The 27,710-nt window shown below is 38.9% G+C and overlaps 1 protein-coding gene across 1 annotated transcript; it reads right to left on the bottom strand.

Annotated features, from left to right (window-relative positions):
- Positions 1–1,478: 1,478 nt before the first annotated feature.
- bcl11ab (BCL11 transcription factor A b) lies at positions 1,479–27,610 on the bottom strand. Its single transcript, XM_084127914.1, has 3 exons — positions 27,232–27,610; positions 24,618–24,953; positions 1,479–5,832 (listed from the first exon to the last, which is right to left on the bottom strand). The coding sequence occupies exons 1-3, from the start codon at positions 27,284–27,286 to the stop codon at positions 3,905–3,907; spliced, it is 2,319 nt and encodes a 772-aa protein (XP_083984040.1). The 5' UTR covers positions 27,287–27,610; the 3' UTR covers positions 1,479–3,904.
- Between the last annotated feature and the right edge of the window lie 100 nt (positions 27,611–27,710).

Raw genomic sequence — 27,710 nt, forward strand, 5'->3', positions numbered from 1 at the left:
TACATTTTCCAATGAGTCTGTGGTAAAATATGTATCAGTTATTTGTTCAAATAAAAAATAAAAAATATATAAAGATCAAATAAAAAATTAAATATATATAAAGATCAATCCACACTATGCTACAAAACTTGGTTTTCCAGGTTTCTTTATCAGAAAGGTGTCTCAAATGACAAAAGCAATTCTTTTGTGAGGGAAATTGACAGATCTTCCCTGAGAGCCTGAAAATATATTCTTTAGGGAGGGAGAGAGGCTGAGAGCAGAGGTCAGGACCTGCTATGGGAAAAGTATGCAGGCTATGCATGCTCTGTTTGGGCCCAGGATCCCTGTGACCTGCCATTGTTCACCCTTTGACATTGAACTTGGAAGAGGGGAGCAGAAAGCAGACTCGCTCTTCAGCCCCGTAAAACACATACACACAAACATGCCACAACCCATAGTGCCCATCCCCAAGTCTTAAGGGCTTTTATCTCAACTGTCAACAGTTTAAAAAGCTGGATCCTTTTCTAAGGCTGGACTTTAATCACCTCTAGGTCAGTAAACATAAAGAGCTGAAGCAAGGGGAGAGAGATAGATAAAGAGACAGAGAGAGAGAGAGAGAGAGGGAGAGGGAGAGAGAAAGATTACTTTGTCACGTTGGTGTCAGTACACAAAGGAAAAGCAAAGAGTGCAAAAATGAAAGAAAAAAGAGGCTGTTAAAGTTATAAAACAGACACCCAAATGACCACACAAAGCCCAAGACAAAAGATAAGGCAGCTAACTTCCGTCATTTCGTCTGGGTTCTCCAAAGCAAACACACCTGGTGTTAATACTCATATGTGTACACATCCACACACGTGTGGGCAGCAGCGTAGAATAAAGGCACCAGGGTTTCTCAATTAAATACAAAAAGCAGCCTGTTTATGAACTTAAAGAACTTGTCATTTTTCCTTTTTATGTGTTTATTCCCAGTTAGACTAGATCAGTGTTATGTGCAAAAAGATCTATGAAAGACTTAATGATTCACTGTGTTGTTATTGTTAACTAAAACTATTATTTGGTAATTGAAATAAAGATTTGAAGAATAACTAACTTTAAAAAAAGGCTGAAGTTCTGAAGTTGAAGTTCTAAAATGCATCATTTAGAAAATACACTTAAATAAAAAACAGATCAAATTAGACATTTATATAGCTGAATGTAATGAAACCACAGTTAAAAGAAAAATAATAATAAACACAAACAAAGTACCAGTTACTGCTTTGCTGGAAGATTTTGCATTTAAATTTGGTCAAATGTGTTGAACAGCTGAGGGAACTGCACACTTATATTGGTAGCAAAAAAGCATAACCAATGTAAGTGAAATATTTAATAAAGAAACATGCAAAGGGAAGGTGTAGAACATTACAAATGACAGACAATCCAACTCTGTGGAAGTTCTGTGGCCGTAGATTCCGTGTGGGTCTGGACATTAATAAAACACACCAAGACAAACTGTACAGTTGTATTTCAAAATGCATTTTAAATGTATTTATTGACTCTTGATTCATTGCATAAGACATCCATTCTTTCAAAGATGACTGGAATGTTTCAGGTTGTGGGGGAGACAGGGACAGTTCAAAATAAAGAGGGAAACCCACTAACTAAGAAACTTTACTGCATATCCAAAGGCCAGAGATCATAAAAGCACCTGTTCCTCATCAGTGTGTTATTTCAAAGAGGATTGCGTCAACAGACCATTGTATAGCCTTTTATCTGTGTAACCCCCACATAGCTTTTTTCTTAGAAACTCATTTTCAAGATCCATACATTAAAACGATTCACACTATATTATCCTGCCAAGTTAAGGAGAAAAGAAAAATGGTGGCAGCATGCTGAGCTCAACTACAGGCATTTTTGTACCTTTAAAGTGAACAAGGAACAGTCTGGAATTCTAGTCTCTATATAAATACTATCTTGACTACTCTTGATGAACAATTAAATCCAGATCCTCTCTACACATTGACATGGCAAACTGAAGTGTGTCACAATAGCTTTTGACAGACCATAAGTCAGCCCTATAAAATGTCAAACATACTCCTACAATCTCATTATAATGCATCCTGAAGAACTGTGTATGCCAAAGAGAGAGAAAGAAAAAAGAATCAGAAGAAAAGGAAATTCACATAACATTTAGTATTTACATAGTACATTGTAACCCCCTAGAAATGAAGATGAGCGGCAAAAAAATGGAACACTTTAAATTAATTTTCTGTTAAAAACACCAAAGTATTACAAAAAGAAACCCCAAAACATTGAATCATTAATTCATTTTAAAACATATGATAAAAAATAAAATGGCTGATGAAGCAGCGGGTCTGGACTATATTCACTGAGATAAACATCATTACACTGTTCCAGTTTAAAGTCAAGCTTCTAAATGAACAGTCTTTTTAATTTTTTCCTTTTTAAGCTTCTTTTAAGTCCTTTTTCGTTGACCAAGATTTCTAATCTAACTCTATTTCACATAAAATGTTGACACCTCATTAAGTTGTTCATTTGAGAGGAAATATCTCTTGAGTGTCTCTTGTAAACTGGAAAAAAAATTGAACAGTGCAGGTTTTTTGTGCCATTGAAGAGCAGTTTTGTTTTATACTCAACCACCTGCCCGTAGATTAGCAGGACAGATACAGAGTTTTAGGCTGAGTGGCAAGTGCTATTCATAAAATTCACTATGGGATAATGTAGAGAATAAAAAGTCTGAATGTCAACTCGACGGGCACAAAATATGTGAACGTGGCTAAGTGCTTTGCTAATAAACAGGGGTATATACAGTACATAGCTTTAGAAACTGAAGAGTGTTGGATAAATGAAAACATTGTGGAAGTACTAGCAAGCAAGTTAATTCAGACTTTCATCCAATAATGTGTAAATGTCCTGAAATACGTTCCTGCATTGCTCCATCATAACTGGTCTTGCTAAACTACTTCTATTTCTAGCCAATCTGAGCTTAATTCAAAATTCAAAGGATTTTCAATCCTGCCAATTCTTTAACAGCTTACTCAGGGACTATATGTTAAAGTTTCCGTGGATGACCCTGTCAAGAAATTAATTCTATAAAAATGTACATATTTACATAATGTTCCATGTTACATGCACCAAATAGAAATGTATCAGTATAGTCCAATAAACTGGCTATCTACTGAGTAAAACACATTTTCAGGGATACTTTCTAAAAAAAAAAAAGAAAAGAAATGAGACCCTAAGTTAAAAGAAAACTTACTAATGTACCTGTCCGTTTGATACCAAAATCTCACCAAGCCAAAAGGCATGAAGATGCCAACAAAATAATCATACTTATAGGAACACAACATGTTATACTAGTAAGTTATATACATAAGAACATATGCTGGATTCCTGCATTTAGCAAATTCACAATAGGTACTTGATGCAAGACCTAATTTTGCATTGAACAATATCCCCAGGCTTATGGCAAATGGCACACCCAAGGCACTCTTTTTTCACAAGCGACAATAAAAATTCGAACTTTTTTAGTATCTTAGTAAAATGTTACCGTTCAAACTTTCCTTGGTAACCCTACAGTTTGTCTATACCCCTAATGAACAGTGTAAACCCCAGTGTGAATGTAGGTAGTCAAAAGATTACAGGCTTAAATGACAAAATACAGCTAGGTATGATATGTAAAAATTAATTGTTTGCAGCATGAAATGTCCTGTTTGATAAAAGACAGTAACAACAGCAACACAGCTAATCCTTATCAATCAAGCTAATACACGAAAACATGCCAACCAGTAAGAAAAGAAGTACAAAACATTAAGTTATTGCACATTAGAGAGGCTCAGAGTCTTTTTCGGCCAAATTTTCGGCCAGCATAATTAACTGACACTGTGCTTAAAATATTTTTCTAGGACTGCGAAAGACATCATAAAATTTACTCTGTTTTAATTTCAATGCTTAAGGGCTGATCGTTGTGCCATTTTTTCATGTGCTTCTCCAGAGTGCTGTAGACGCTAAAAGGCATGTGGCATATCTCACATTTGTAAACGTCCTTGCCTGTCTGTCCATGCGTCTTCATGTGCCGTGTTAGCTTGCTGCTCTGAGCACAGGCGTAGCTACAAAGCTCACACTTGTACGGCCTCTCGCCAGTGTGGCTGCGGCGATGCACTGTCAAGTTGCTGCAGTTTTTGAAGACCTTGCCACAAAACTCACACGTGTCACTACGCCGACCATCCTTGGAGCTGGGTCGACCAGTCTGGGGTGTACTGGCCCTACTTCCGGTGCCACTGCGCCCAGAGGCTGTCCCTCCATCCAACTCCCCAGGGGGAGTGGAGAACCTGAGACTTCCATTCTCCGAGGAGTGCTCTGAAGAGGTGGCGAAAGGTGATTGTCTTGAGTCCCCAAAGTTAAGGAGAGGATCCTTGAGCTGGCGCGAAGCGGCATATCCGGCCAGCCACTGAGAGTACACGTTTTCTGAGTTGGGGATTGTAGGAGTTGGAGGATCAAGGTCTTTTTCCACTTTGATGCGTTTGGAAAGAGGGCTGTCAGATCCTGGACTTCTGGCAAGAAGTTTCCTCGAGAGGTCTTCGTTTGGGTAGGAGGCTGTTCCATTTACGATTTGTCCGTATTTCTCGTTGACTTGATCAGACTCTTTTGGGGAATCGTCGCCACCCGTCTCATTAGCTGATCTGCGGTCCCCTCGTTTGTAAAGTTTAAGGGCATCTCGAAAGTCCTGAATTCCCTCCACACTTTTGTTGTGTCGCTGTCTATTGTTCTCATGGTGACGTGCACCTTCTAGGCTCAAGCTAAAGTTTATATCATTCCTCTCGCCGACCTCACTCTCATTCTCCTCTTCCTCGTCTTCCTCCTCCTCCTCCTCCTCTTCCTCTTCTTCCTCTTCCTCCTCCTCCTCTTCCTCTTCATCATCTTCCTCCTGACCATTTTCTGGGATCAGGCCGTTGTTCTCACTTTTAAACTTAGCCACCACAGATTTGAGAGCATTGGTGGCACTGCTTATCAGATCACTTGTGCCTGGCTCAGGTGAACTGGCTGTTGAAAGGCCATCATCTGATTTGGAGGTAGTGGAGGAGGATTTGTGCCGATGAGTCTTCATGTGGCGTTTCAACTTGCTGGCCTGAGTGCAGGCATGGTTGCAGAGGTGGCACTTGTAAGGTTTCTCTCCGGTATGACTGCGCCTGTGGACAATTAAGTTGCTCTGGAACTTAAAAGACTTTCCACAAAACTCACAAGACTTTGCCTTCAGAGTTGGCATGGTTGGCGTTTGCTCAGTGGGTGTTGAATGAGGTCCAGAAGGAGAATGAGATGCCCCTGGCTGAAATGGCTGCAGCAGCCGTTGCATAGGGCTAGGCCTGTTGGGCGACATGGGCGGAGAGGAGCCAGCAGAGTTGCCTGCAAGTTCCCGTAGTCGTCTCGAGAAGTCCATAGATGGGGAGTCCAAGGGTACCGAATTAAGACGCAGTACCCTGTCAAAGGCGCTTGGGTGATGGGGGGCCAAAGCCAGATCATCTGGGCTCATGTGATGCCGTGGTGGGGGACTAAAGAGTGGAGGTGTCCTGGGATATCGGCCTTCCCTAGGAATCGAGGACCCATCTCTGTTGGCTATCCTCATCAGGCTATAGGGACTAGTGTCTGCAAGGTGGGCTGTATGCAGCGGTGGCTGTGAGGCACAGTCACCACCCATGCCTGGAGCGGAGGCCACTCGAGGAGTTAATGGGCTTCCAGGTTCGCTCTCCAGATATATTCGGAAACCATGAGTGTTCTGGGCATGCTGTAGTAGGAACCAAGCAGTGCTGAAGGGCTGCTTACAAGTTGTGCAAGTGTAGCTGCTGGGCTCATCTTTTTCTGCAAGACATAAGCAGATGGAAAAATTCAGTTGTCAATTAGGAAATATTCCTCTTCCACAACAAAGGCTCAGTAAGAATTCACCATAGAAAGGCAGCAAGAAAGTACAAATTGATCAGACACATTTGCCAGCACATTTATTACAAGGAAAATCTCTTTGGAGTAACCAGTATCAAGGTACCTTTCTCAGGGGCACAATGGTGATAGCTCATGTCTTGTTTCTGGTATAGCTCAAACCAGTAACCTTTCACTCTCTAAACTAGAGCTTTAGCCACTACATCCATCATCCAAATGCATGCTGTTTAACAGTTCATAATATGATTAATGTATTCAGAAATGTTTTACATTGTTATTATTTATACAGTTATGCTCTTGCCTTAATATTTTGACATAATAAATCCCAACTGTAAATTCTAAACTCAACCTGCTGAAAATGGAAGGGAGTTCAGTTTCTGCACGCACATCATTTCAAATATCAACAGCCTCGCCTGTCTCTGAGATATCTGACACAAAGGCCAGAGAGAACAAAAAACATGTACCCAATCAAAACACTTTTTATTGCATAAGAGATGCAAGAGGAGGCTGGTAAATTATGGATCATTACAATCTGCAAAAATTACAGTTAATTGCTGCCACCTGTGTGGGGTTTGACCTCTTCTGGAGATTTTTCCGTCATAAAAAGGCAACTCTCTTTGGCTGCTTTTTCTCATGCTTACTCCAATTAAATCATATACCATTATCACATGAATCATACGAGAAGGCCAATGCTTATATTTTAATATTTTAAAATGACTAGCATAGCAAATTCAGAACTGTTGATTTCTCACAATCTTACATAATATCTATACGGTAATTCTTGCTTGATTATGATTTCCAAAAACATAACTAGCATACTGTGTTGAGGATTTGTACATGTACATGACAAAAAATGAAATGGATAAAGCTAACCCATTTCCTGTCTTTTAACAGCTTATTAAATGGAACTTTTGGTAGGGATCCAAGCTCATTTGATCTTAGATGTAAGTTTGTTTGTTTTTTTGATGAAAAAAGAGGTTTCGAACTCAGGTGTACCAGCAGCAAACAACACCCAAATCCACTTCAAAAGATGATCTGGGGTACAGTTCATGTTAACCGATATGAAAGCAGTCCATCCTAACTTGCGGCAATGAACTAATTGTTGCATTGTTCACATTCTTTGTATGTCTTGCAATGCATTTGCAGCAGCTAAAAAGCTGTTTCATTCTGTGTAAAGTTAGTGGTAAATCCAACAAGACAAATGCAGTGGTGCCCCAAAATAAAATGTGAAAGAAGTGCAGGACAGGGGGGGATGTGGTAGAAATCAAACCCAAGTTCGGACCAGGCAATCAAACCGAGGCAATGAAAACAGCCTAAAAAAAGGTAAGTGTTCTCCTTAGACATATAATCATCCTGCGTCACTGACATTTAAAACACCCACCTCACCAACAGCAGCTATTACTTGGTGGCCTTGTCTGAGAGGGCGACTTATTGATTACTTTTAACCTTGTTCCTCTCAGCACATAGCAGTCCTTTTGTGATATGCTAAAAGGTGAGGGGAGGGGAGGTATGGCAAAACAATTTTTCGGCATTTGAGATTTTAAGAAAAGGATAGAAAAGAACTGTTTTGTGTCTGCTTGGAACATCAGCAAAATACCCTCTTCTAGGATAAAGCAAAGTTTTTTAGGCATTTTTATGTTATTATTTTCAGTATTATATAATTCCATTCATATCAAACAAAAAGCTTGGGGCAGTCTGTTTTTTTTTTTCTCACTTTCTTGCTCTCTTTTTCTCTTGGTTATTCTCTCTTTGTCCTGGTCAGACTCATTGTGTTGCACTGAGCGCCTGACCACAGACAAAAACCTATTTGACTTCAAGGACAGAGTGGTGTGCAGGACATTTTTATTGCTCTACAATCTATTTGGAGAGCAATCACACTTCTAACTTTTTGTCTTCTTTTGAGACTTTCACAAACTCCCATCGGTTTATTTTTTTTTAACTTGTTTACACTTTTTAGTTGTTTAAACATTTTTTGCACAAGGTTTATTATCTATTTGATACATATGAGCTGTGTTTGAACTGATCATAGCAAATGACCAATAATTAATATATTATACAATATATTTTGAAGATCTGACGTTTGTAAAGAGTTGCACTTTAGGTTGCATCAGGTATCTGAGCAGAGCACCACATGCAAGTAACAGCACATGCGCTCAGACCCTTTAATATACAGTCCTTGTCCTAAATACACACACAGATAAGCATTAATGTGAGACTTGAACATTGTACTTAAAGGGCCCAGATCAGAACATCTGACACCGTAAAAACATTCAAGATTTAATATTTGAGGTTCATGAGGCAATGAGGCTACAATTACGCATAATTTACCAGAAAATAATTACACTTCAGTCAAGCATCTGTGCCCTCACACCTGACCCGAGTTTAATCTAGACATGATTATTCTCATATTCAAATCAATGTAATGAAATGGTCCAAATGCCATATGGATACTCCAGGGACAAGGTGAGAAAACCAAGCTTGGTCACAAGGAAGAATGCGCTCATCAGGCAGCTGGTATATTCTTGTCAGTGCCCATAAACATGTGTTGGCCCAAGTGTTTAATTTCCAGTGTTCTCAATACCAGCGCTGGACACACACCCTACCCCCCACTGCAAATTGAAAGTGTCTGAGGGGGTTGAGGAGGGTAGCCATCTTGGAATGGGGCCTCTCATAGAGAGCCAAGCAATGGGTCAGCAGTCACCTTAGCAACGCACATTAAAGAGGCGGACAGACAAAAAGAAGTTGACCAGACGGAGAGGTGAAGGGGATGCTGTTTAAAGCCCACAGACGAGCGGAGGGTTCGACTGGGGGAGGTGACAGTCTGAGAAAAAGAAAGAGGTTTAGGAAAGATGAACTAGACTAGTCTGCACAGGGCAGAGGTGGAAGTTTTGTTAGCACACAAGACTGTCCCACAGACAGAGCAAACACTGACGATAGAAAACCAGAGAAGAAAGGAAAGTGAGGTTGAGACAGTTTGACTCTGACTCCAGCAAGCATCTACAAGTAATAATCTTGTTCTTATGAAATACTTAATGGAAAATGGTTAGTTCTGACTCTAAAATCTGACAGATTTAGCCATGTTTAAAACTGTTGTAAAACATTAAATTAAACTATTTTACCACAATAATGCACCAGTTGCTACAAACCATGAAAGATTTTCCACTAGCTTTGTAACGTTACATAAAATAAATAAATAATATTTTGTTTAGAGAAATCTTTAAGTTAAATATATATATATATATATATATATATATATAAAATATATATAAAAAAAATATATATATATAAAAAAAAAAAAAAAATATATATATATATATATATATATATATATATATATATATATATACGTTAAGTAAAGGGTCCAGACACATTATGTACAGATAATGTAGGGGAAAATATGCTTATATATAATTTAAGAAAGCAAAAAAATCGTAATGGTCCTTAAGTAGGCTTAATTTTCTTTTTGAAAACTATAATTTCTTATATGCTAACTGGCCATTTTGCGGTAAAATCGCAAATAGTTTTGAGATTCACGCTAAAACCGTAAACAGCCAGTGAATCCTAACCAGGTATGGCATGATAAAGTAGTGAAAAAGCCTCTTTCATGTCAATCTGAGTTTTTGTCTAAACCAGACACAATCAGGACAACCATAGGACTTTTTGTCGATTTTTTTGAGTATCCCTGCATCATGAAATGTCATTGGTCAAAAGTCCTACTCCACACAACTGTACATTAATAATTAAATATCTGCTGTTGTCGTTGGCAATAACTCTGGAGTTGAGTGGCTTACTGCTTTATTTAGAACTGTTACTGTAAAGCGTTCCTGAAATTCCTTTAACACAGATGGCCTTCTGCACTGATGAATAGTGTACAATGAGGGGTCCAGTTTGGCTCTAAACTTCACCACCATACCAACATTTCCACACTGCTCAACAAAGATTATTTCAAGTCATCCTGCTCCTTTCTTTGCATTCTCCTGATCTATGAGAGGACTACAAGCTTAAATGGGCATGTGATAGTCAGGCCTAGTCAGAGGGCTCATTCAGGAAGCCCCCCTCAGGCAGAGCGCTGGTACTGGGACCAGTACAAAAAGACCAGTGTTCCCAATTCACATTACAGCCACAGGGTCAATATTTAAGGCTTCCCATCTGGCGCATCTTGGACACAAGTGATGTAGTAAATCAAGCTAGAATAAAATAGTTTGATTTCTGTTATCCCGACTTAAATATACAAAGACAACTATGAAAGTTATTTATAGTTTGAATTCGCCCAAATTGCTATTGCATTGCTACTGTATCTCAACCACTAGTGGGAGTTTGAGACTGTTAGTCTACCTATTTGTCAAACCAATGGGTGATGGATGAAGTTTTATTCTTGCAGTGCCGTTTGCTTATGCTAGCGGCACACCTTATTTATAAGCTAAAGGTTAAGCTGAAACTGAAGTTAACAGGTTAAGCTGAAAAGCCATGTTACTGTAACTGATTTCGACATTAGCTACAGAGGTGACTTTGACAAAGGGGGGCTATGAAAGCCAAAAGCAGCTGTTACACTCAAGCAGACATAGTATTACTACCCTTCCAACATTAACTCATGTAATGGCGCTAACACACGCTGAACAACCTGAAACATTTCCCATCAATAAGCTTCTGTAAGATGGATGCACTGATCACTTGGCTAAGACAGGCCACACTCACCCCAATTCTTCATTTGTCTGACATCAAGCTGGATTCCAGCTCTCTGCTTTGCTACTTAATTGGATACATATGTTCTGATCTGCATCGTGGTATGGTAGCAGATGGGAGAATTCTGCAAAACGCCACTGCTTTTTGAGCATCAATGAGGAGACTGGTAAAAATAGCCAGTAAATTCTGAAACAAATGCCTTGTCCCAACCAGGTTCAACATGCAGGCTTCCTACGACAAGTAATTTAACTGTCCTCACTACACGTAACTGCAGAGCAATACAAAACAATCACATCTTAATGTGGTCTTGGCTGGTTATGACCAACCTGATCTCATGAGAAAACATAACTATTTTATGAGGTGGCAATTCTGTATAAATTCGTACAATGAGATTCATACGAACTGAAATGAGAGTGTGTTGGTTATGACACTTAACATGGAGAGACGACTTTTTATGTCTGTCGCCTGGTTAAGACAAGGTGTGTCCAAACTGAATATTGAAATTTCTGAAATATCCAAATAGCAAGTCTAAAAAAATGATTCAAAATGTTTTGTGGATGAATGTTCTTTGAGCAAAACTGCTTATTAGAAAGATCTACAACATTGTAGGTTGGTTTTGTCATGAAAGATTGAGGTAGATGGCAGAAGAATCGTATCTGTCACGGCTATCACATTTCAATCGCAACGACAGAATTTTAATTAACCTAGCAACAAATAAATCACCTTTTTAACAACCTACAGCTCAGGAATTTCAAACAGAGTTGGAATGTTACCTGTGCGCTCTTGCCAGAAACCTGTCTTGAGCCCTGTAGATCACAGCTCTTATACAGTACATACTTTCGAGAGACTCAGGTAGGTCAGAGGTCACAGAGAGGGGGCTGTTTTCACCAGGTCTTCTAGCTGATGTAAACGGATGTCAACAACATTTTTTAACCTCATGAAGTACAGGGTGAACCAGTTGTCTGCTTTTTCCCGTTGAAGAGTGGGAGAGTTTCATCTGTGTGTGTGGTCACGTACAACTCTTTCGACAGCCGTGAATGAGCTCTGAAGACGTTAAATCAAAGGCACAAAAGCTTCCTTATTCACCACAGAGCAGGAGGCACAGATTTCTGTTTTGAGACACTTGTGTGGTTAACTAAAGTAGTGTGACTGAGTGAAAAGTGGAAGAGAGTGATAGAAACAGCAAGCGAAAGAAGGGGTAGTGAAGGAGAGCTTTGGCCTTCTGGTGACAGCAGGATTTATACTCAGGCAGCTGTAGGACAGCACACCATCTCTAGCTACGCACTAGAAGAGTCCTTAAATCCAGACATTCCAGGGAGGCGCTGGCAAGACCGTGCACATACACGGCCCCGCTGAGGTCAAGGGTCACAACTCAGTGAGTGGTGGAGCCAAGCGGAAGAGTATTTGACAGAGCGGCACAACAGACGTTCATCAGCTTGTTGGCTAGCAAGTATTTTAAGGGAAAATCACATATAGATATAGCACTTAAAATCATGTAATCAAAATTGAAGTTTTGTTTAATTTAGAACATGTGTGTTAGTTTTGAGGTCATTTTTATGTTAATGTACTCCCAAAAAGTTGACAAATTGAGCAGATATATAAGCATTTCAAATCTCTCTTGCCTTTTTGGTCCAGACAAATGGATCACATATTGAATACTCATCTCGCACGCACAGACATCAAAATGCAAAATTTGTATCCAATCAAAGGCAATCTAGAATGAGAATATCCTTCCCACAAACACCACTTTTTTTCAGACTACATTTTAGATTCAAGCATTTGGTAGATGCTTTTACTCAAAGAGACTTATATTGCATTCAAGATTTTTTTGGTTCATGCATTCGCAGAACCTGATTTTTGGATCAAAATCTTTGTTGATCCTGGAACAACATTCCAATCAACCAATCAAATTTGAGGGACAAGTTTACAATTTATGTCAAGTTTAGGCTTACAATCAGGGTTAGGGGCTTTTCCATCAGTGTTATTCACCTATATTTCCCTTTGATTTTAGGGATAACATATGGGTCGTGTTAGGTTTAAGGGTAGGGATATGGTTAGGATAAAATTTTCAGACAGGAATGTTGTTCCAGGATCAACAAAATATGTTGACCCAGGAACGCGTCTAACTCTGCGAAATTGGGACGTGCACCCTAGGAGTCGAACCTCTGACCTTGGCGTTCCTAGCACCATGCTTTACGGTTTGAGCTATGGGACTATTAATAACTAGGAGTAAATCACAATTCACAGATGTAAACCAAAAGCCACTGGACTATTTTTTTTATTTTTTTTAAAGTGGGACTTCTGTGTTTCCAACTTCCTGTTTCAATAGAAAATGTCAACATGCACTTATATATAGATGTTATTCTGTTGTTCTGAGGTATGTTGTCATAAATTTGTCTTATAATATGGCATTTATAGCATAATTTACCTTAGATACAGTAGATTATGGTATTTTTATTTATTTCATTTAGATTAGAGTTTGTGTCTTTTAATATATTCATGATCAAATGTTTTTTTTAGGCATCTTGAGGCTCCTTTGGAAGATGGCCGAGGCCCGTGGTTGAGAACTACTTCCTTAAGAAAACCATACCAGTAACATGTTACATGAATATGATGGAGCAGTGAACTCGAGGTTACCCCGTGAGTCAGTCCTAGAGCTCCTCCTGTCCAATTTTAGGGAAAAATCGGGTCCATCGGAGACATCCAATAGAGACACAGTGTAATCACCATAGGAAAATCTCAGAGTAAAACTGGGAGTTGTGAAAAATATGATACACCGGTGTTTTGCCAGATGAGAAGTTTATCTGTATCATCTCTTTACTCTTTTAATTCATTTTATAAGTGTATCATATATCTCTTTTAATTTCTTTTATAGCCGTTTTAATTTTCCTTGCTTTTATTTTGTGATTATTTTAATTCATTTCTGTAAAGCACTTTGAATTGCCATAGTTTATGAAATGTGCTTTATAAATAAACTTGCCTTGAATATGGTTCCCATTCAGTAATATAAAAGCACTATGGTCTAAACATTTGATACCAGAATCAGAATACTATGATACTAACATAGTTTTGTGAGGGAGATTGTACCAGGACTTAAAAAGTCAAATAGACTCAACAAAAGCAAAATTAATTGAAATTTTTAATTATACAACTAGAATTTTCTTTTACATTTGATTTTCTTTGCAAACCATCTTTTCCATATGTGTACTCACATGAAGTCTTCTTCCTCTCAATACATGACAGGAAAATCCTGAGGAGGCTCAACACCACAACGAGGGCATCTGTCCTCTCAGTGTGATGGGCCTCTGGGTTTATATGTGTCTTTGTGCATGTGACAGTGTCTCTGTGTGTGTCTGTCTGCGATAGTTCACTCTGACAGGCTTGGAGGGCAGGGGTTCACAGAGCAGGGCAGGGGACAGAGAAGATGATCCATTCTCATCCAGACGATAATGACATGACAGGAGAAATGGGTGCATGGGGGATCAGAGTTTGGACTTGGACAGATTTTGGTTTTGTAAATGCACCAGCCCTTCTAAATGGCCCTTAAAACATTGTTTGGTCACTGCACTGAAATGTTCTTTGCCAGACGATAGTCACATGTATAGCTACAAGAGACTCCATGTAGGCACACACACATCACATGCTTTGGCAGTGCAAGATCTATGCATGTCAACACTATACCATACCGTAACATGATTTGACAGATTTCCCCAACGATGAAAGCGTGTAACACTGTCAGTCTGTTTTTCACACACATGCATTGTTTCAACCTTCTCATCAAACCCTCTTTCTAGCCATAAACTTCAGTAGACACGCTTTCACATGCAAACTGAACACGCCACTTAAACTGTCATGGGCCTTTATGTTCAGTCGGTAAGACGCTGAATGGAAGCTTTGTGACTGTTTCATGCCTGCATTCTACAAGTGCTCAATTTGTTACAGCCATAATGTCACCACGGTGTGTTGCTCAAATGCAAGAGAGGCAAACAAACTACAGAAAGAGGGATGAGAAGACAGTGGAAAGAAAGGGACTTTAAGACAAAGGGTCTGAGATGGGATCGTATGAGAGGTATAATGAAAGAAAGGGAGAGAAGAGCAAATACTCAAAAGAATGAGAGACTGGTGTGAGAAGAGTTGGAGGCTGATTCAGAGAGAAATACATCGATGGACAGATAAGTGCTAAAGCAAATTAACCTCTTTAATTGGACCGGCGCTCTCTCTCAGCTCAAAGATTGTTTCGGGCCGCTGACAGCTGACGGGGTGAGACGCTTCAGGCCCATGATGGGACATCTGCTCCCTGGCTAGACAGATAGCTCTTCTGGACACTGTATTTCATGTTTGTCAGAGCTAACGAATGAAAAGGAGGGATGTCAAAGACAAATAAGAAAGAAAGACATTAAACCAGGGACTAAACATAATTAAAGACTTATAAAACACAAAATTAGATGTTTTAACTAATGTTCATGCCGCTATTTTCTATATGGTGAAAGTTAGTGGGCAGCTGATATATATTTTTTGATGGCCGATGATGATATCTTAGAGAGATATTTAAAATAGAAAATAATACAAGTTAACAATTTTTATTTATGTGACATACAACATGGACTAAAATAATTAGAAATTGATCACTTGAATTGGTTTGGGGAAAAAATTAACTGTAAAGTATATTTAGCAAAATTCTTAATTCAAAAATCCTATTATGGCATTTTCAAAAAAGCTCTCTGCGCTGTTGAAATAAAAGTATTAGTAAAGTATACAATATTCCAAGTCTTCTGAAGTAAATTATAGAATAATTATAGTAAATTACACTATTGCTGTGATAGACCAAACGTCTGTTCTGATAACCTTTCCTTCTGCCACAACTCTGAAATCTCATTTGACCTGCATATACTGTACATATGCAGATTTTTTTTTTTACATTGAACAGAATCATTATTGTGTATTTATGATGCTTGCTTTTTGGATTTAGTCACTGTACTGTATGCTTTTGTTGTAGAGAAAGAGTGTGAACTCTCAGTGTAAACATTCTTTCTGACATCTAACTTAGTACTTAATGAAGAAAGAAAGTCATTCGGATTTAGAACAACATGATAGCGAGTAAATGATGAGTAAATTATTTTATTTTTATTTATTTAAAAATATTACTTTTAAGTGATCGATTAACATAAGGTCTGAAGCCATGACATCTCAGCTGAATGCCAAGATTGTATGTATGTGCCTTCAAGAGGAAAACTGTTGTCTCAATGATTTCGGAAAAGTAATTCTATAGTTGCATTTCTGTCAGGGAGCACAGTCTGAAAGGTCAAACTATTTCCCAACCGTAATGGCTGTTTCCTGAGCTCTTTAAAATTGAGGAAGAACTCAATGGACAAGGAGAACACATCTGAGTGACCTCCATCTTGATATGGATGACCTTGGCTAGTTTAACCCACACTTTCACAAACATATTTCACATCTGATAGAAACAGAGATGTGGAAGAACTATTCATGGACGGCTGTAAAAAGAGAACATTGTGAATGTATAGCCAGCGTCTCTTCACATTCAGAGGGGATATTGATAGGCCTTCATACAGCTCAAGTATTCACTTACCAAACAAAGATACAGAGCACCATCTGGAAGTTGTGGCCCACTTTGAGAAGTCAGAGACGCAGTATGGCACATATATATACACACACATAATGAAATAGAGAATGTGTAAAAGGAGACATCAACAGAAAGATCGAGAAAACAGATAGATTGAGAAAACAGACCGACATACCCTAGCAAGTTTACACACACACACACACACACACGCACACACACACACACACACACACACGCACACACACACACACCCAACAGAACCAAACACAAAGACACAAATTCACACTGAGAAACCGTGACACTCAGAGACCCCTGCTGTGTGTGAGAGCCCCCTCAAAAATCTGCATAAATACATATGCAAATGTGTGGGTCAACTGATAGACAAGTGAAGAGCGTGCAGAGGAACATATTTATCCATCTCGATGCGAAACAGACATTTTTACAAATGCGTGGTTTTCACACTTCAAATGAGCTTGTCCGTGTTGCATTTATCATGTTTCGCCTCCATACACAACTGAACGGTTTCATGACACCCATCATATTCCATTCACAATGTATATCTCTCGACTATCCTGCTTTTCTTTGTCTTGCAGTCTCAAAAGAGGTTCATTCAGGTATTCTTTCCTGTGTGTATGCATGTGTTTTCTGAATTGTCTTCAACACAGGCACGCAAGTGAAGACGAGGCCAGCCAACCGGTTTGAACCAGTCCAAAAGTCAGCACCTCGTTTTGCCTTCGGCCCAGAAAAAAAACAAAAACAATCCTAGTGGCATTCGAGATACAGACGGCAGGTATGAGGGCTGCATATGTGTGTGCGCATGAGGTCTTGTCAGATTTAAAAGACCTGGAGCTCAGCCAAGTTGATCTAGAAATGGACAGCCACCATCAGGGTGAGAGGACGGCCCTTCCCCCTCCGGCAGTTCTCGACTTGACCCTCCGTTAACCTAAAGAACACATGCTCAGCTAGCACTGCTCTCCCTCAGTCACTTTCTTTTCCTTTATCTCATTCTTTCTCTATATCTGTCAGTCTTTAAGAGGAACAGTTCATTTAAAAATACAAACAAAACCTGCATGACTTTATTTCTTTCATGGAACATACAAGGAGATATTTATTGCAGACTGTACAACAAACATGTAATGAAAGTGAATAGTGACCATGGTACAACATTTTTAGTAAATAACTTCGATTTTGATCTGTTCCTTGAACAAAGTTATCATTTTGATAATTCATATTGCCTATTTTTTGTATACTTTTATTGTGCTTTTTTGCCTTTTGGAGTTTTGGTTACCATTCACTTTAAATTTATGGAATAGAACAGCGTGAACATTCATCAAAACCTCTCTATATATTATTTATTTATTTATTTATTTTAATGGAAGACATTTTTAAAAAGTTTGGTAGGACATGCAGCTGAGTAACACGTTATCATATGGATAATTCATTCAAATATTTTTATGGTACTTGTTTTTTTTTTTTTTGTTGCCTTTTTTGGAGTTTTGGTTACCATTCACTCTCAATCATATGGATAATTCATATGGACTATTTTTTATGGTGCTTTGTTTGTCATTTTTGGAGTTTTGGTCACCATCCACTTTCAATGAATGGAAGAGAGTAGCATTAACATTCATTCTATATTTTGTATCATGGAAGAAAATCAGTCAGACGTGTTTGGAAGGATTTCAAACCTTGCAGGTGAGTAAATTTTCTCTTTTTGTCTGTCTGGTTTCCTGGGTTGTTTTGGTCACTTTTTTGTGGATGTTTCTCTTCTTTCCTGTCTCCTTCCCTCTAAAGCTCTTCAGCTAGTGAGACATAGATCATTCCGGCATCTTCCCCCCTGCTCTATTCAGGATAAACAAAGTGCCTCAAGTTCAGGCCCCACCCCGGGACCCTTAAACAAAGCCATCTATCATGCTGTCTGGCCCGACCTGTTTGGCCACAGCCAGGGCTGCCTCAGCCTCCGAGCCCCCGCCCTGAGCACAATCCCCCCATTGTGTCCCCGTCGGCCTCCCTGCCGGCCTCTTCTCACACCCCATGACATAGACACAGGGTTAAGTCAGGCTCCGGAGGAGAGCCAGCACCTGTGATGGGGCAGATAAAGGTAGCGCCAGCTGCAGTGCATCATACATTCAAATGAAACACAGGTGCTGATTTCTTAAATGTATCATAAGTGCTTAAATAATCCTTACACTGGGGTAACAGTGATTGAATGAACGTAATAAAGTAAAAAAGAATATATTCCTGAAATATTTCAGCATAATTAATGTGTGCAGGAACTTAATGTGTCCTTGCTTTACTGTGACCTCCGGTACTCAAGGGGGCGATAGAGTTATCTTCAAATGTCTGTGGCATTAAATCAGACATGTTTTTCTTCAGGTAGCTGCATAGCTACAAACATGTTAACCTTAAGTGTTTTGTTCTGTAGTCAGAACAGACACATAGTATAGACATATACATGAAATAGATACGTTTACGTTCAAATTCAAATATTGTAGTTGTGCATTCAACTCAAATTAATTTATCATGGTTGAACTTTGTGTTGTGAACTTGGAATCATGACCAAATGTACCAAATGTATACATGACAGATTCATCATAGCACACATTGCATTACACAACAACAAGCTACCTCAATCTCCTTTAGGCTGCTAATGTTTTGTGCCTTCTACAGACTGTGATTTCGGCAATCCTATAAAATCATTAAAAATCACTAAGGTATGACATGTATCTAATAAACTTGGGTACAACATGTATGTAGACTGTAAGATGATCACACCTATTGAATCATAGGCTACGACGCAATTTCGTATAGAAGAATAAAATGTCATCAGCATGCGCTAGTGGTGAACAAATATAGCAAGATGAATCACACTTTTGCAACTGTGGTGTTTATATGCATTGAAAAAAAGAGGAGGAATCGAAATAGAATATAAACGTGGTCATGGCTTGGGAAAAGAGGCAAACTTGGTATGCCAATTTTGCAAATTGAGCTTGAGGTAAACTTTGAGGTTTTAAGTTTTAGCGCCATGTTAATATGTTAATTAATACACCATTTCATGTTGCATTTTTAGTGGCTAGTCAATATATACGTAGGTCGTAGCAGCAGTGAGATGATCATGCTAAATTTATGACACTGTCAGAAAATTATCTCAGACTATCTTTGGTCGCAAGACCGGGACCAGGACACAATTGACCACAGAAATCGCCACAATTGGTCATCTTTCGTCTGGGTCAGCCCAAAATGTACAATGTGAACTGGGCATTAGAACTTGGAATCATGACCAAATGACCAAATGTATACATGAAAGATTCATCATAGCACACATTGAATTACACATCAACAACCTACCTCAATCTCCTTTAGGCTGCTAACGTTTTAAAAACACTAAATAATCCATTATGAGGCATCATGTAGCACTAATCCAACTACATTCTGTTTGGAGTGATAAATCATTTATGACTTTGGCTCATGACTGTTACAAGGGAATCCAGTAGATGTTTGTTTAAATTTTATGCAATGTTCATTGTTATATAAAAATACTATTTTAAACAGTGAGACTTGGAATAAAAGACTCTAAACATTTTTTAATTGTGCACAGCTCAGTTCTGATCTGTTTTTATTTCTCTAGCGACTCAGTCCGTCTTTGCCTGACGCATATCAACTGAATGAACTCATAATGGGCTAATCAAATATGCAAAATAATTGGCAATTACCTAGAGGGACTGATGGTCATTAGAATTTACAACAAGGTAATGAACTAAAGTCTGCATGTACCATGCATATTCATAAAGCAATCAAGGCTTTGAAGATTAAAGAAGTGCTTCAAATTCAAATGAGCCACAGAATATTATCAGTGAGATTCAGAAAGAGAGCGAGAAAGAGGGATGAGAGAGAGAGAGAGAGAGAGAGAGAGAGAGAGAGAGCGAGAGAGAGAGAGAGAGAGCGAGAGAGAGCGAGAGAGAGTGTTTCCCAAGATAAAAGACTAAACATTTTGTTACATTCCACTTCAGTGCTTCTATTGCAGTAAAAGAGCAAAATTAAATACTCAAGAATTGAACGAATTAATCAGCCTCTTTACAGAACTACTTGTATTGTGCTTTACACAGCTGATGTCTTTACATATTATTAAATGATTATTTGCCCTGCTATTCATTGTCTATAGCCATTTCCAAAGTCCAATGTTCAAAGACAGAAGAGCAGAGTCTTAAGTATCTTTACAGATGTGTATTATTTCCCTCACAAATCAAAATTTGTTTCATTTCACAGTGTAGCAAAACTACAGATGTCGTTCAACTCCAGTGCAACCAGCTGACCCAAAAGAAATTGAGTTTGCATGCAAAAGCGTGAATAAAGAAGTAAAAATAAAATGTAGATGGAGAAAGACACCGAGACAGAGAGAGACTTTCAGGGAACCATGACCCTAGACACAGACAGTGAGGGGCCTCTTGGGTCTTTATCTCATTCTATAGAACACAGATAAGACACACCAGCTGCAGACCACACACACACACATGCATATATATAATCTACTGCACGAGTAAAAAATCTTTTCCTTCAGGGGATATAAATCGATGATTAAAAGAGCACATTTACCCATTTCCCATAACCCGTTTACTTTACACTTCTAATTTTTACTGCTTTATACCCATGCTTGATGCTTTTGGTGAAAAATTAAGCTTGTACAGTACAAAACCTGTACTGTATATTTTATATTACCAATAATATTTCAACACAGAGCTGCAGGCAGTTTTGTATTCCCCAGGAAAACACTAAATAGAAGTGTCTACAGCTCAGCTGGCTGGCTACACTCACACACAAACACATCCGTACACACACACACACACACACACACACACACACAGGTGAGTCAAAATATCATATGATCCTGACAGATCTGATGATTGCATAGCTTCATGCTAGAAGGGGTGTGTCACACATCATGGAGATATGTGTGTGTGTCCACAACAATAAATGTGTTTTCATGCGCACTGCAAGCTCTGCTATGCAAACAAAATTTGTATCAATGCACTGCACATTTTTATGAATATAAGGCCAAGTATTTTACATGATTTAACCATCTCCATTCCAACAATTTTCATTATTTTAAGCATCTTTTTTTTGCAGTTCACTTTACCCTCTGGTGTTCTTCGGTATTTTGGACCGAAACTGTTTGTTTTTTTCTAATATTTTACTTTGTTGGAATGGTACGAAACTTGGTAAAGGTTTTGGCACTTGCTATGTGAACACACACACACACACACACACACACACACACAAAAAAACAAAATCAAGTCAGCAGTCAGAAATTTACCTCATTGGAAATGAATGGGAAATAAAAAACTAATTCTAGTTGGAAAAGTTTGGTACTGCACCCAAAGAAAAGCTTGTTTTTTTTGAGGTATCAATTATCAAGATATCAAAATTTGGAACTTGTTTCACAACTTGTTTCAATCTGTGGCTTTGATTTTCTCGCAGTTTAGAGTAAAACATGTTTTGGAAACTATATGTAAAAATTTAAAATAGTATTTTTGTGCATTTTTCATAACAATAAACTTTTATAACTTTTTTTTGTTCACTTGTAGTGTCTCCTTTAAAAAGTGTCTCCTTTAAAAAGACCAAACTTAAGTCTGTGCTCCAAAGCATTCGAGACTTATGCCAGTTTAAGCTGGAAATTTCAGTTACAAGCACAAAAAGTGAACAAATGGATTATAACTACTGCATAAATATATTTTAATACCATATAATCACCTAAAAATGCTAAATATTAAATTAAAAAAATGAAAATATTGTCAAACTAAAATTTTTTTAAAAAATTGGCCATTTTTGATCGCCATGCGAGGGTTAAATAGTAAATAGTTGTGACATGGGATTTTTAAAAGTACTAATATTCCATGCAGTCCCTCTAATGAGGTCGTAAACCTGCATTCAAAATAATAATAACACAAAATAGTATGCATGTCACACTGCAGGACACTGCTGTTAGTGCTTGAAATGCCATGTCAGCTACAAATATATAAACTTCACCACAATACACGTTCCCGTCTGCTCGGTGCCAATGTCCTGCCATATGCCCACTGAAAGGGAACCCTTGGCAGCGTTTGCCAAGTCAAACACGCTGTCATGTTGCGTCGAGACAGACTTTTGCACAAACACACTTTTGCTCAGATCAGACACTTTTTCTTCGACATAAATATAAGAAACATCACCTTTCCTCTGTGTAGCATCAAACTACTCAGGAAAACTTTATTGCTCAAGAGTACACAGGTATGAAACATTAATGTGGATAGCCGCTCAAATAATTTGATCATGGAGAATTTGATAAGAAATGTTTGAGGTCATATTGAAATCACTGATAAATTTGAGTACAATTTGAGACATTGTCGAGATCTTGTCTGAAACGGTAATGGAGGCAACTGTGAGATTACTAGGGTCTTTTTCTCATGCAGGAGAAAAGAAGAAGACTTCAGTAAAGGTTTTTATACCCTCTCCATTTATTCTCTTTGCAGTCAAGGAGAAAAAAAAGAGATTTTAAAAAGATTTTTCTTTTGTGAGAAGCCTATAAAGGTCGTCAGTGATGGTGCACAATTGGGGGATCCCCAAACTTCCTGTCTCCCGTTCCACTTGCTCTGTTCCAGCTAATGATCCATAACTCTCCCCGGTAAGAGAATAGTGGATCAGTGCCAAAAACATCAAGACACCAGGGCCAAGAACACCAGCAGACACCGGATAACATAACAGAATGAGTCCATTTCATCACAAATTATTAGTTACGCAAAGTTAACGTGCAATGGAAATATGATCTGCACAATACCATTTTGTAGTTAACTCAACATCAAAGTTCTTCTCCTTGTGTTTACATAATGAACAGCCACTTCTAATGCCTGTGGGGACCAGGAGACGCTACAGCGCTTATTAAACAACGATATGAGATGGGATCCCCTATATCAGCCTCAGAGAAAATGGCTTCACATGGATGTACTTAAGAAAATAACCCCAGAGAGATAGCAGATAAGGCGCTGGGGGAGGGAGGTCTGCAGAAAGGGGTTATTGCCTGAACTCATCGTCTGGCCGCTCGGGGGCATTCAGACTTGAATAAAATGGGGGTGTGATGGGGTGTTGTTAAGGGGGGGTATTAAAAGCTGCTGTGTCTACATGCATATCTTAAATTATTTATCATGCAAATCTCTCCAAGCGTGAACCTTCAACGGATTCACCATTTACAGCCGATACAGAATTCCATCTGTTGTGACGGACATCTGCTTGCACGACGCGACGGATCACGCATGTGCTTTACATGTAACGGCGAAAGCGTGTGACCTGTCTGGACCGGGATGGGTAAACACTTAAATTTTCTGAAGAGACTTGATCACTTTATACGATGAACAGATTGAATTTAGACTTTTGTTCACATATAAACATTGATCAGCGAACATAAACAGAAGCTCAACCGAACCTGCTTGTAGCGCGAGAACAAACCTCATTATTGCGGAAGCTCAAACGTTCTTCGTAACACGTGAATGAACCTCATTGGTTCTCGCTGAAGCTCAAACGTGCTGCGTAACACGAGAATGAACCTCATTGGTTCTCGCACGTCAAGCGAACATGCTTGAGCTTCCGTTTACCACAACTGATGTGAGAGTTGAAGAATGTTTATGTGTGAATAAAAGCCTAAATTCAATCTGTTCATCATATAAAGTGATCGAAATGTGGACTAAACTGCTCGATTCATATGGATTAGTTTTACGATCACTTTATGAACTTTTTGAAGTGTCAAAGTGGTAGTTGCGTAGCTGTCAATGGAGGGACAGAAAGCTCTCAGATTTCATCAAAAAGATCTTCATTTGTGTTTTGAAGATGAACGAAAGTCTTACGGGTTTGGAACAACATGAGGGTGCGTAAATGATGACAGAAATTTCATTTTTGGGTGAACTATCCCTTTAAATGTATAATTGCAACATAATATCAAGATCTATGCTGCATGTTTTTCCTCTTTCCGGATACCGGATAACACAAAGAGAAACGCTCTCTCATAATCATGAAAATGACAAATCAGTAACAGAATCAGAATCAGTAACAACCTGTGGCAGATCTTGTTTCGGACAGCTGAAAATTATTTTCTTTTCTTTTTTTATAAGTATGAATGTACCACTCTGGAGCTACATTACTGGAGTAGGATATGACCTTATAAAAACCACACTAAACACAGCAACATCTGCGAAAGCCACATGAGAGAACTGAGAGAATGTCCATTCATACTGACAGCAAGGACACTATATTCATCCACTTACACAGTCAAGTTCCTTTTTTCTTCAAAATAAAAGGACCAATCATAAACGGAAAGTGGGCTATTAGAGACATGGTATTCATCAAGGCCCTCCATCAAGGAGGTTTCGACTTGGCAAACGCTCTCATAGATTCGCTTCAATGCAAACATCTGTTACTCTACCTGTTAAATTCTCCTGCTTGGGCCGTAATCCGTGCGGTGTGGAGGCTAAATGCTCCTCTCCGTGGGGCGAAACTTGAACTGCCACCTCCACAGGGACGCAGGCTCGCCTCAGGCCTGCGGGTGGAGGCGACGGTGGCAGGTCTGAACATTTGTCCATGCATAGGCGTCCTTGACACTGCCTGCGTTTGTGCTCGATGAACTCCAGGATGTCAGCCAAAGGAAACCTGGAGCGGCACTGACCACAGGTGAGGAGGTCCTGATCCCCTTTAGGGGTGGATGGTTCCGATCTGGGATGGCTTTCCCCGTCCTCTGGGATATCTGCCGTCACGGGCTCGGCTACGGTAGGAGAAACGCAGAAAGGGAGGTGTGAGATATGAACCGGAATAACTTCCTGTGATATCCATAGCGAAACCTGATAATGACTAATTATATGTATGCCGTAAGTGATAATTATATTAATTTCCAAATAAATGGAAGAGGTGTTGAAATCTGCAGTAGTGTTAGAGGTGTTACTATGTCACATGCATTCAGGTGTCATAATGTAGAATAAATAAATACTGATTTAGGCACAATGATATTCAAATTTGTGAAGTTTTCCAATGCAACGGCATTGCATTTGCACCAGGAGACTTTAATATCTATCCACTATTGAAATGCTGACACTTCTATCAGAGGAATACAGACAGTCAATGAAAGGCAGATGCAGAGAAGATGAGAAACCAAAGACGGAGAGAAAAACAGTGGTTGCCCAGTAATGGTAAAGAGGAGGGGGTTGTTCACTTTAGTTGCATGACCCTGTTCATTATCCTGCCAATCTCACGTCTTAATGAACCCAACACCTCAGAGAATCAAAAAATAGATTCTAATTTGACTGCAAGATGATTGGAACCCATTTAGTTAAAAGTGCTGGAATCCTCTGAACTGAGGTTAGCTATTGAGGGGAGTATGTGGGGTAGTTCCCAGAAGGACAGCCAGAACATATGAAAGAGCAATCAAAACCACATCATGCGTCTGAACTGGGCTGAGAGAGATTGTTGCCATCGGTGGTAGGTTAACCCTAATTCTGTGTCAGGTCACGTGGGACAAAAGGTGGGGGCGACAATATAACAGAGTTTCTGACGAAGACTAAAAAAAAAACACACTTCAATATTTTAATCGATCCTCTTTTTTTTCTTCCAAGGCACGCTTAAGATCCTCAAAGCCTCAGATCGGATCTTGCGTTGCACAAACAGATGTAATTCAAACCTCTTTGTGAAACATCAGGAGAGTTTCCAACACAATACTATAAACACTTTTAAACCATTCTCCATCCTTTGGTAATATTTCATCTTATTTATTATTGCATACATTGTATACATGATAAACGCAATGACTAAAAGACATATGTGTCATCAATGAGGCTTTTTTTTTTTTTTTTTTGCTGCGATATATTAAGTTACTCAAATATTATATACCCTTGATTATTCAAGGTGCATACTCGCATACTAGCTTTTTATAGCATTGAAAATATATATATTTTTTTTTAACTTTTTTTTTTTTTTTTACCAAATCATAATGAATAAAAATATATATATCCATGGCACATGAGTTTTAAACTACATCTTTAACAGATTTCCTTTTTAGCATTTTGGACATTTTTGTCATTGGCCCACATGTACTCCAAAGCAATGTTTATATAAAAAACACTGTATATGTGTATAGAACAGGAGATGTGTGGACACATGAGAGAAGGCAAAGACCAAGTTCAAGTTCACCTAGTATACTGTCTCATCTTGAATGGAATGGACCCTCATTTGTTCATTTTCTGCCCCCTAGCGGCGACTCGTTTCACAAGATGCCGTATCAGAGAACACGTTCAAACGGAAATTAAATACAGGTACAAAACCAAAACCAACTAGAACAAGGGTAAACTTTCACTTTCATACGGAGGTCATGCAGATTTGATCAGTTATTATGGCCTTTATGTTTTTAAGGTTTTGACACGCAACACTTGAGGTGCTTTGATCGCCTCGACGGGGGTTTTAACAGGTTTGACAAGATAGATGCATAAAACCAGATTTGTATACCTTTCTTTCCTTTCTTTCTCTGAATAAAAACAAAACAAATCTTCGTTATCTAGATTCCCGTTTCAATTCTTGAAAATTGCCTTTCAAGAACCGAAGGAGGAAGTTGAGGGGGAAAAATCACTTTCTGAAATGTAGATATCTGATTTGATTTTTGTAAACAAACATTAGATGGCATCTATAATACGTTTATAATTGGCTACACATCACAAATGTATTAATTTAAAGTCTACAATGAGTAAAAACCAATTTGGGCTTTTAAAAGATCCCATGGGAATGTGAACTCAGAGGTGAATTTTCCTAACTAATTTTTATTTATTTATTATTATTAAAAAGCTAACAAATCACGTCTAATTTACTTTCATGCATTCATATACACACATACATAGGCTATATGCACATAAATGCGTAATCAACCTTCACGCGTTAAGAATCATAGCGAAGCGCAACTCAACATCAAAACGCGCTTCGTTCCGTCTTAAGAGACGCGTCTCGAGAACTCAGTTTAAAACTGATTTAAGTATTTTAGCTATAAAGACAGAAAAACTTACGCGAAAACTCCCGTTTGCTTAAGTGCTGGGGTTTGCCCTGCTTGCGGCGAGACATGTTGGACACGGTCTCAGCTGGGATCACATTGGGAAGAGCCAGAGTCTTTAGAGAGTCCAGGGCAAAAATCTTCTTCAGCGATGCATCGGGTATCCCACATGAACTATAGAGAATAGAACAGAAGAGACGCGTGTAGTGGCAAGACGCTTGCGTTGGGCTTCATGGCTTCTCGGAGGAGAACACAAGACAGGAATGGAAAAGTAAGCGAAGCCCCCTGAGCTGCTGCAAGTTCAAGTGCGGACGTGACGTGCCAGCGAACTTGACCGTCCAGAGGTAGATGATGGACATGGATCTGCTAAACACAGGAGAGAGAGAGAGAGAGAGAGAGAGAGAGAGAGAGAGAGAGTGGGAGGGGGGTGAGACTCGTAAAAACCAATGATGGGCTGCATGTCAACCATAGACCCTAACAGCCAATGGGCAGAGA

The sequence above is a fragment of the Abramis brama genome (genome assembly GCF_963993115.1).
Source record: "Abramis brama genome assembly, chromosome: 11".
Lineage (NCBI taxonomy): Eukaryota > Metazoa > Chordata > Actinopteri > Cypriniformes > Leuciscidae > Abramis > Abramis brama.